The following is a 12,129-nucleotide window of genomic DNA, read 5'->3' on the forward strand; positions in this document are numbered from 1 at the left end:
ATGTGGAGAAAGGGGAACCCTCCTACACTGTTGGTGGGAATGCAAGCTGGTGCAACCACTCTGGAAAACAGTATGGAGGTTCCTCAAACAGTTGAAAATAGAGCTACCATCCGATTCAGCAATTGCCCTACTGGGTATTTACCACAAAGATACAAATGTAGGGATCCGAAGTGGTACGTGCACCCCAATGTTTATAGCAGCAATGTCCACGATAGCCAACCTGTGGACAGAGCCAAGATGTCCATCGACAGACGAGTGGATAAAGAAGAAGTGGTATATATACACAGTGGAATATTATGCAGCCATCAAAAGGAATGAGAGCTTGCCATTTGCAACGACGTGGATGGAACTGGAGGGTGTTATGCTGAGTGAAATAAGTCAATCAGAGAAAGACATGTATCAGATGACCTCACTGATATGAGGAATTCTTAATCTCAGGAAACAAACTGAGTGTTGCTGAGTGGTGGGGGGGTTGGAGGGATGGGGTGGCTGGGTGATAGACATTGGGGAGGGTATGTGCTATGGTGAGCACTGTGAATTGTACAAGACTGATGGATCACGGATCTGTACTTCTGAAACAAATAATGCAATATATGTTAAAAAAAAAAAGAAGAAGAAGATAGCAGGAGGGGAAGAATGAACGGGAGTAAATTGGAGGGGGAGATGAACCATGAGAAACGATGGACTCTGAAAAACAAACTGAGGGTTCTAGAGGGGAGGGGGGTGGGGGGATGGGTCAGCCTGGTGATGGGTATTAAAGAGGGCACGTTCTGCGTGGAGCACTGGGTGTTATGCATAAACAATGAATCATGGAACACTACATCAAAAACTAATGATGTATGGTGATTAACATAACAATAAAAAATTATTTAAAAAAGTGCCGGTAATAGTGGTATTAAATAAAATCTAAAAGTTACATATGTTAAAGTGGAACTGAGAAAATAAAAAGCCAAGGCCCTCTCCTTCACTCAAAATCTCCTTTAAAATCTTCCCTGAAGTTAAAATCAATCACTATGCCCTTATCTAACTAAGTGAAGGAAAAATCAGCACTTAAAAATAAAGAAAAATTATATCTTAGTCTGCTCTACTCTTTTTCCACTTTTTAATTCCTAGTTTACCATTTACTGTATTTCTTTTATTTTTTATTTCAGATGTTCTGCATTTCAACCTCATCAAAAATTAAATTGATATTTATGGGCTAATCTGGAAACCTAAATACAGTTTGTTTCAGTACAAGTATAAGAAAACATGTTCAAATTCCCATTGGCTGACTTATAAAGGGGCTTCTGGAACACAACTTAATGTAAGTTGCAGACATACTGTGTTTTAATCTTTGTTAATTCACCTCCTCCCTGGTTTAGGGCATAGGTCTATTGGCAGGTGTGCATGTATTATATATACCTTTGTGTGTATACCCTTTTTCACAATTCTGGGTTCATAACATTTATTCTTTCCTTCAATAGGTATTTAAATGCCTATTATGTAAACAGTACAATTCTAGGCCTAAGGGACATCCAGAAATGAGGTTACTGCCCTCATAGAGCTCATACTCTATCAGAGAAACACATTAGCCAAATTGCGCAAATCCATATGACATGCATACGGTGATGGGTGCTCTGAAGGGAGGTCATATAGCACTATGGGAGCATGTAACCAGGGGTCCGCCTTGGCTCCAGGTCAGACGGGTTGCCTGGAGAGGGTAGTCCTCCAGGTAAGATCTAAAGGGTGGGCGGGAGATAGAAAGGGCAAAAGAATCGGGAGGTGGAGGGAGGGTGGGGCAAGGATAAGGAGGAGGAACTTCAGACAGAGGAAACATGTTCAAAGACCGTATTTGCTCAGGTAGTTTTGATAAGTTTTTCAAAGAACGTCCACTGAGTAGCTAGAAGGCTTTTAGCTTATCCTAAATCATGAAAATAGTTTGTAATCATACTAGAAAATCAGAAAGCATATATTTCGCAAGCACCTGTACTTTTTTTTTTTCAGGTATGAAGTACTCATTAAGCCCTAACAATTACCCTGAAGATGGTATTATGAATATGGCAACTTTTCTACGGGGCTTTGAAGAAAAGGGGATAAAGAATGACAGGCCTGAGGACCAGTTGAGTAAAGAGAAAAAGAAAATTCTTTTCTCCTTCTGTGAAGTGTGCAACATCCAGCTAAACTCCGCAGCCCAGGCCCAAGTCCATTACAATGGCAAATCCCATCGCAAACGAGTCAAGCAGCTGAGTGATGGGCAGCCCCCACCGCCAGCTCAGGGCTCAGGGCAGCTGCTGGCCAGCCCCAGCACCAACACCAGCGCAGGTAGGTGCGAGCGCCCAGGGCTCCCATGAGCTGCTGGGAGAAATGCCGCTGTTCTAGAAAAGGAAGGCTTTAGAACAAGGTATCTTTCACCATAGAGCTACCAGCACACTAATATGTATTCTTTTCCCTACAGTTAATTCCAAGAGCTGTTGGTTAATTCTGGGTATGTGTGTGTGCCTGTATAAGAAATTCATATATAGTATATTAGAATCAAACATTATACACACACACACACAATGTCGTGTATTGCATCGTAGACTTGGTCCTCTCTCCCCATAGGGTGTGAACATTTCCTAATATATTTTGAAGTGTATTTAAAATAGATCAGTGATGTCAGTTTTTTGTTCTCCCTCTCCGCAAAATTAGGCTCTCTTGGGTTTTCTTCATCTGCTTGCTATAGGGTAGTGTACTACTTGATAGTATATAAAAAGCAACAGCTTTATTTATAACATCCCGTGATGCAGGAAGGGAGCATTAATCCTGAGCAGTAGACATGTTATATTCTTTTAGGGAGTTGGCAGCGTGTGCCAGTGGTGTTCTAACAATAGGAGCAGGCATTGCCAAAACCAGCAAGGCTTACCTCTGAGCTCTGGCCCCGGTGCAAGCTCCTTCTTGCCTCCTCTCTCGCTTCTCACCCTGTCCTGTGGGTGGGTAGAAGCAGAAGCTTAGAAATTGTCACATAGCCTGCATCTGCCCTGAATCTGAGAAATAGTCTTTCTAATTCTTTATCTTATCCTTGGGCAGCCCTTCCTCCTCCCCATTGCTGGTCATTGGGTATCTCCACTAGGACACAACTAAAGAAGATGTGAAATTTACTGTGATCCGGGGTGAAAATTTCTACAAATAGGGGGTGTCCTACTCAGGTTTACGTCGGAGATCAAGAGAAGCCTCTTTCTGAATGTGGTGGAAGAGCTCCAAATTCCACTCTAGCCGACCCTCGGAACGAGGCTTCACTGTGGAGCGCGAGGCTGCAGAGAAGCCATTTGTTGAAATTTTACTTGGGGCTGGTACATGGTTTTTGATTTTGTGAAGTTATGCCATGACCCATATTAAGCTCTAGTGAAAATTGTGTGTGTGCTGTAAAGAAATAATTCTTGTATTTCAAGCTAAACCTAACTGCTTTTTACTCAATGTGTGATTTAATTTCATTAAACTGTTCTCCCCAGTCAATAGTTACTTAGCATGCTGTGGAAGAACTTAAAGGAACTTCGAGGTTATAAGATACACATTTATTATAAGAGTGAAAAATTACTTCTCCATTTTGTCTTTATTTATTATGATGATAATGTAAATATTCACAGATGCATTAATGTATCTGTATATACATAGTAAGATAGAATTGGTGTCAGGTTAAAAACTGATTTATTGTTTTATATCTGAATCAGAGAGCAAATAGTCTTGAGTAAAGGTGTGAATTGTATCTGTCAGAGCCTAAATATGTATGTCTAGATGGAGGTTAACTTGTGACTTCTAATTAGTGAGATTAGTGGCTAACATTAACTGATCATATTTTATGGGCCATTTTCTGGTCCTTTCTGGGAATTTTCTCCTTTAATCCTTCATCAACCCTGAGGTAGGAACTATGATTATCCCTAATTTACAGACTAGGAATGGAGCACAGAGAGAGAAAATAATTTGTCTGGGTTATATTGCATGGAAATGGCAGATCTAGAATTCCAACCATATTTAATTAGTTAATAGTGAAGCCATTATTCTTTGTCACTACTTTGCTGCTATTTTCTGCCATGCAGTAACACTCAGGTTAAATTCAGACCTGTGTGCTATAATATATTTGTGGTCACAAATTGTTGCTATCATGGTGAACTATCTCACTTTGATGGGTTTTGAAAATAGACATGTAAAGCTCCAACTCATGAGTTTCTCCATGCTAATGAAATTAGATGACATAAATTTAGCTAAGACATACACAGAATATTATGGATATATTCTACAAGTAAAATATAGCTCATCATCTAGTATAAGGCAATATTAATATATAGGAAAAATGGGTACAAAATGAGTCAGCTTTTCAAGTTTTACATTAGGTATAACGGACAACTTTCATACACTGATAGTATAGTCAATTATCCATTGTCAAAAGATGGGTTTAGCATATGATGAAAGCAAGTCACTTAATCTCTGAAAGTGGTTAACATGAATTCTCCTGTTTGAAAAAAATAGTGGGTATAACAGTTTCTTTTTCTCTTAGACATAGATGTATGTACAGAGATGATCATGAAATGATTTATAATTCCAAAATATTAAGTGTATCCCAAATGTCCAATAGGAGAAAGGTTGAATACCTTAAAGTACATTTATAAGATGAATGATAGAAACTAGAGTCATTAAAAATTGAATTTCTGAAGAATACCTAATGACATGGGAATCTGTCCATGATATCATGCTAATTGAAACAGTAGGAAGTAAGGTGGAATATATCTTAGTGCTATGTGTACATGTGCACTTATCTACTGTTGTCTCAACTCACCGAGAAGCAAGACTGACATGGTTTTATTTTTTCCAGTCACTTTCTTCAGTTTTGATCTATCAAACGTCTGTTTCCTGCTGGGTAGCAGTTCCCTTAACACTTTCTCAGCCCATAACTTCTCACTTTTGTATATTCAGAGGGACTTTGATTTAAATGACTCAGCTCTATTTATAAAAACATCCATGTCAGAGCCAAATTAAGATTTGGCTAGGTAGACCCTGGAGTTGAGAGTAGAGGATGGGATGCAGTTAACTCTCAGCTTCCCCTGCTTCAGCCTGCCCTTCTGCCCATGGAGGGATGGAGGGGTGGAAGTGGCCTTATCTTACAGCCTAGGCAAGGTTGCAATGCTATTCTTGATAGGAGATTCCTATTCTGGTGGTCTCTGGGTCACAAGTGCTCCTGGCAGAGCCTGTGGATGAAGAACTCCACCAAAATATCCCTCAGGCATTGGGAGTCCCTGAGATTTAGTTGTATCTCAATTTACCCCCACTTTGTAGCAAAAGACCTTTCCTCAATTGTGTATGCTTCTTTCTCCCACATTGTGGCAGTCCTGGCAAGATTGTGTCTATTCTTATCTATGTATTTATCAACTCTAGGGCTTGAGGGAATGCACAGAATACATCTGACAACTAACATTCCTCTCCAAAACCTGGAGCTGCTGGGGCACAGGCAGGTAGAAGTGGAGTGGGGTGTGAGGGTCTCCTCCACATTTCTCTTCCTGCTCAGGTAGCACAGGGGAGACTGGGAAGTCCACTGACAAAGTGGTACTTAATCAAGGAAAAAAATGCCAATCTCCCCTTTTTGCCCATTGCTTGGCTTTATGGAGTGTTATGGGCTGAATTGTGCCCCCCCCCCGCCCCCCCCCCCCCGCAGAAGGGGATATGTTGGAGTCCTAATCCTCAGTACTTCAGAATGTAACCTATTTGTAGATAGAGCCTTTGCAAAGTAACTTAAGTTAAAATGAAGTCATTAGAGTTAGGTTAACCCTAATTCAATATGCCTGATAGCCTTATAAAAAGGGGAAATTTAGACATACAGACACACAAAAAGAAAAGATGAGGTAGACACACAGGAAGAAGACAGTCATTTACAAACCAAGGAGAGAGATTTGGAACCAGTCCTTCCCTCAGAGTCCCCAGAGGGAACCAACCATGCCACACTTTGATCTTGGACTGCCAGCCTCCAGAACTGTGACTGATATATCTTTACCCAGTTTGTGGTGCTTTTGTTTCAGCAGCCCTAGCAGACTTATACACAGAGAAAAATGGTATCCCATCTTCCCCACAAAGGAGAAAAGTTGTGGTAGTAGAGATAAACTTCCCAAGAACTGTCAGTTTCAGAGGTAACTTTCCTTCTTCTCTGTCAGCCTTATTATAGAGTCGGGGTTGGTAAGGGTGGGAGTGGGGTCCACAGCATGGTGGTTGAGACTTAAGCCATTTCTCTGAATAAGAAGTGACTGACCTCTAACCACTGGCAGTTCTTTAGACTAAGCTTAGAATTCAAAACCTTTAAATCTCAGCTTCTGGAAGAACAGAAGGACTCTTGTTCTAGTCATGCCTGCAACTGACTAGATGAGGCCCACCCACATCAGGGAGAGCAATATGCTTTACTCAGTCTATAGATTTAAATTTAAAATTCATTCAAAACACAGAAACACCCAGACAGAATTCAGAATAACCAAATATCTGGGCACCCCATGGCACCCCATGGCCCAGGCAAGGTTTGACACATAAAATGAATTCTTACACTGTCATTTTCCTCTTAAGTTTTATAAATCATATTTGATGATTGAAACAAAAATTATAACCATCTGATACTCAAGACAATGATATTTAAAAGTGGGGAACTTCAAGGGACCCAAATGGTAGTAAGGTATCAGTACTTCATTTGAAGTATTTAAATGGTGGTGCCAGGAGATTGTGATAAGTATGTGTATTGTAATACCCATAGCAAATACTCTGAAAACTTTACAAAGAGATACAATCAAAAATAATATAGATAAATCAAGATGGAGTACTACTAAAATTTTCAAGTAACTCACAGAATAAGAAAAGATAAATAGAAATGAGAATGAGAGGAAACAAATAGAAAACAAATAATAAAACGGCAGACTTAAGTAATAACATATTAATGATTACCTTACATGTAAATGGTCCAAATACAACAATCAAAAGACAGAGATTTTCAGAGCAGATTCAAAAAATGACCCAGTTAAATACTGCCAACAAGAAACTCACTGCACAGTCAACTATATATATATAGGTTGAAAGTAAAAGGATGGAAAAGAATATGCCTTGCATACAGTCATAAAAATAAAAAAGGCATGAGTATCTATGTTAACATTTGATAAGACAGACTTCAGAACAAAGAATATTATTAGAGACAAAGACATTGTGCTATGATAAAAAGTCCAATCCACCAGGAAGACGGAATACATAATGATTCTAAATGGTCATGTATCAATTACAGTTGAGGACTTCAGTAATTCTCTCTCAGCAGCTGATAGAATTCCTAGACCAAAAACTCATCAAGGGTATAGAAGATCTAAACAATATAATAAGCCAACAGGATTTAACTAATTTATTTAGAACTCCACCCAACAGCAGTAGAACATATATTTTTTTTTCAAATGCCCATGGAACATTCACTGAGAGGCCATATTCCAGGCCATAAGAGATACCTTAACACATTTAAAGGAATTGTAATCATACACAATATGATTATAGTATGTCTCTGACCATAATGAGATTAAACCAGAAAACAATAGAAAACCAACAGGAAAATAACATATCTCTTATATAACCTATGAATAAAAGAATAAAGCTCAAAGGAAAGAAAAAATACATCGAACTAGATGAAAATAGAAAACAGCATATCAAAATAGGTGGGATGTAACTAAAACAGTAGAGAAGAAAATTTATGTCACCAAATGCTTATGTTTGAAATAAGAAAAAGTCTCCAATAAATAAGTCTCTGCATTAAGAAGCTAGAAGAGAAAAAATAAACCCAAACCAAGCAGAAGGAAGAAAATAATAAAGTTCAAGGGCAGAAATATCTGGTGTTGAAAATAGGAAAACAATAGAGAAAAATCAATGAAACAAAAAGCTGGTTCTTTGGGGAAAATATCAATGAAATTTGTAAGACTCTAGCAAGACCGACAAAGATTAAAAAGAAAGAAGACAAAAATGATATAGGTGATATCACTACAGAACTTACCACAATTAAAAATATAATAAGCAAATACTATAAACTTATATTCAGAAATTTGATAACTGAGAAGAATGCATAATAAAGCTTCCCAAAAAGAAATTTCTAGATCCACAGGGTTTTACTAGAGAATTGTGCCAAGCATTTAAAGAACACCAATTTTATACATTTCTCCCAGAAAATAGAAGTGGAGGAAACACTCCCCAACTTATTTTATGAGGTTATTATTACTCTGCTACCAAAATCAGACAAAGACAATATATAAAAAGAAAGCTACAAACTAATCTCTCATGAACTTAGACTTAAAATTTCTCAATAAAATATAAACAAACTGAATCCAGTAATGTGTAAAGAGAATTTTACACCATGACCAAATTGGATTTAGTCCAGGTTTGTAAAACTGGTTCAATATTTGCAAATCAATAATATAAAACATATCAACAGCTGAAGAAGAAAAATAATTTTATGATCATATCAATTGGTGAAGTAAAAGAATTTGAAAAAATTCAACATTCATTTATGATAAAAACTCTCAGCAAGTTAGAAACAGAGAGAAATTACCACAACTGAATAAAGAGCACTACAAAAAGCCTATAACTAACATCATACTAAAGGTGAAAGACTGTATATGCTTTACCCTAAGATCAAGAGCAAAATAAGGGTGGACAATCTGGAAGAAATGGATGAATTCCTGGAAACATATAACCTCCCAAAATTGAATCAGAAAGAAATAGAAAATGTGAACAGACCAATTACCAGCAATGAAGTTGAAATAAAAAACACCCAACAAGCAAAGGTCCAGGACCAGATGGCTTCACAGGTGGATTCTACTCAACATTTATAGAAGAGTTAATACCTGTTTTTTCTCAAAATATTCCAAAAAATAGAAGAGGAAGGAAAACTTCCAAATTCATTCTACAAGACATCCATTGCCCTGATACCAAAACCAAATAAAAACACTACAAAAACGGCCTGCAGGCCAATATCCCTGATGAATATAGATGCAAAATCCTCAACAAAATTTTAGCAAACCAAATCCAATAATATATCAAAAAAATCATTCACCATGATCAGGTGGGATTTATTCCTGGGTTGCAAGAGTGGTTCAATATTCAGAAATCAATCAATATGATACATCACATCAATGAAAGAAAGGATAAAAACCATAAGATCATTGTAATAGATGCATAAAAAGCATTTCACAATGTACAATATCCATTCATAATAATACCTTACATTTCTATACACTAATAAAACTCTCAACAATGTAGGTTTAGAGGGAACATACCTTGACATAATAAAGGCCATATATGAGGACACCTGAGTTGCTTGGTTGGTTTAGCATCTGCCTTTGGCTCGGTCATAATCTCAGGGTCCTGGGATGGAGCTCTGTGTCAGGGCTCCCGGCTCAGCAGGGAGTCTGCTTTATCCTCTCCCTCTGCCCCTCCCCCCTGCTCGTTCTCTCTCAAATAAAGAAATAAAATTTTTTTTTTTTGTAAATAAAGGCCATATATGAAAAACCCTTGCCTAATATCATACTCAGCTGGGAAAAACTGAGACCTTTCTTCCTAAGATCAGGAACAAGACAAAGATATCTACTCTTACCACTTTTATTCAACATGGTACTGGGAGTCCTAGCACAGCAATCAGACAAGCAAAAGAAATAAATGTATCCAAATTTGTAAGGAAAAAGTAAAAATTTTCATTACTTGCAGATGACATGGTACTCTATATAGAAAACCCTGAAGACTCCACCAAAAAACTACTAGAACTAATAAATGAATTCAGGAAATTCGCAGAATACAAAATCAATGTACAGAAATACCTTACATTTCTATACACTAATAATGAAGCAACAGAAAGAAATTAAGAAAGCAGTTCCATTTACAACGGCACAAAAAATAATAAGATATCTAGAAATAAACTTAACCAAGTAGGTGAAAGGCCTTTACTCTGAAAACACTGATGAAAGAAATGCAAGACAACACAAGCAAATGGAAAGATACTACATGCTCGTGGATAGGAAGAACAAAGATTGTTAAAATGTCCATACTCTCCAAAGCAATCTACAGATTTAATGCAATCCTTATCAAAATACCAATAGCATTTTTCACAGAACTAGAACAAATAATCCTAAAATTTGTATGGAACCACAGACGACCTCAAATAGCCAAGACAATCTTGAAAAAGAAAAAAAAAAGGTGGAGGTATCACAATTCCAGATTTCAAATTACACTGCAAAGATGTAATGATCAAAACAGTATTGTACTGGCACAAAAACAGACACATAGACCAGTGGAACAGGACAGAAAGTCCAGAAACAAACCCATGATTATGTGATCAATTAGTCTTCCACAAAAAAGGCAAAAATATGCAATGGGAAAAAGATCTTCAACAAATAGTGTTGGGAAAACTGGACAGCACCATGCAAAAGAATGAAACTGGACCACTTTCTTAGACCATATACAAAAATAAACTTAAGATGAATTAAAGATGTAAATTGAGACCTGAAGCCATAAAAATCCTAGAAGAGAGCACAGGGATTAATGTCTCTGACATCAGCCATAGCAACATTTTTCTAGATATGTCTCCTGAGGCAAGGGAAATAAAAGCAAAAATAAATTATTGGGAATACATCAAAATAAAAAGCTTCTGCACAGTGGAGGAAGCAGTCAACAAAAATAAAAGACAACACACTGAATGGGAGAAGATATTTGCAACTGACATCTCTGACATAGGGTTAGTGTCCAAAATATATAAAAAACATATACAACTCAACACCCAAACAACCCAATTAAAAAAATGGGTAGAAGATATGAACAGACATTTTTCCAAAGAAGTCATGCAGATGGCCAACAGACACATGAAAAGATGCCCAACATCACTCATCATCAGGGAAAACTACAATGAGCTATCACCCTGTACCTGTCACAATGGCTAAAACCAAAAACACAAGAAACCACAAATGTTTGTGAGGATATGGAGAAAAAAAGAACCCTCTTGAACTGTTGGGATGCAAACTGGTGCAGCCACTGTGGAAAACAGTATCTCCCTACTGTTTCTCAAAAAGTTAAAAGTAGAACTACCCTATGATCCAGTAATCTCACTACTATGTATTTAACCAAAGAATATAAAAACACTAATTTAAAAGGTTATATGAACCCCTATATTTATTTACTATAGCCATCTTATGGAAACAGCCCAATTGTCCATTGATAGATGAATGCCTAAGAAGATATGGTGTATATATACATGGAATATTATTCAGCCATAAAAAGGATGAAATCTTGCCATTTGCAACAACATGGAAGGAACTAGAGAGAATAATGCTAAGTAAAATAAGTCAGAGAAAGACAAGTACCATATAATTTCATTCATATGTGGAATTTAAGAAACAAAACAAATGAACAAAGGAAAAAGAGAGACACAAACCAAGAAACAGTTCTTAGCTATAGAGAACAAATTGATGGTTACCAGAGGTGAGGTGGGCAAAGGGATGGGTGAAATAGGTTGATGGGAATTAAAGAGTACACTTATCTTGATGAGCACTGAGCAACATGTAGAATTGTTGAATCAGTATACTGTACACCTGAAACTAATACAACACTGTGTTAACTATACTGGAATTAAAATTTAAAAATTAAGAAAACTAAAAAATTTAAAAAGAGCAAGAGAAGGGTGTCCATTCTCATCTCTCTTATTCAACATAGTACTGGGAATCCTAGTTGCCATAATAAGGCAGGAATAAATAAATAAAAGGCTTACAAATTGGAAAGGAAGAAATAAGACTATCTCACTTCACAGACTACATGATCTGTTATCAATCCCGAAGAATTTTTGAAAGAATTCCTAAAACTAATAAGTGAGTTTAGCAGGATTTCAGGATAGAGAGTCAACACAGAAAAATCAGTTGCATATTTATATACTAAAAATAAACATGTGGAAACTACAATTTAAAAACAGTATAATTTAAAATCACATCTAATAAAACAAAATACTTAGATACGCAGTTAAAAATATGCAGGATGTGTATGTTGAAAGTTAAAAAATATTGAGAAAATAAATCAAGGCCTAAAAAAATGGAGAGCCATACCATATTCATGACTTGGAAAACTCAGCATAGCTAAGATGTG

General features: G+C 37.0%; 1 protein-coding gene across 4 annotated transcripts in view; it reads left to right on the top strand.

The window, feature by feature from the left end:
* Positions 1 to 1,985: 1,985 nt before the first annotated feature.
* Positions 1,986 to 12,129, top strand: part of ZNF385B (zinc finger protein 385B) — a 302,554-nt gene continuing 292,410 nt past the window's right edge. For 3 of the 4 annotated variants that reach the window (XM_028125130.2, XM_028125138.2, XM_028125142.2), the window contains exon 1: positions 1,986 to 2,301. In XM_028125130.2, the coding sequence (XP_027980931.1) occupies positions 1,986 to 2,301 (316 nt within the window). The remainder of the gene's footprint in view (positions 2,302 to 12,129) is intronic. The other variant, XM_028125151.2, reaches the window with a different exon arrangement.

This window comes from Eumetopias jubatus, unplaced genomic scaffold (assembly GCF_037043125.1).
Source record: "Eumetopias jubatus isolate StellerSeaLion01/CBP00866 unplaced genomic scaffold, mEumJub1_p1.0 scaffold_3, whole genome shotgun sequence".
Taxonomy (NCBI): domain Eukaryota; kingdom Metazoa; phylum Chordata; class Mammalia; order Carnivora; family Otariidae; genus Eumetopias; species Eumetopias jubatus.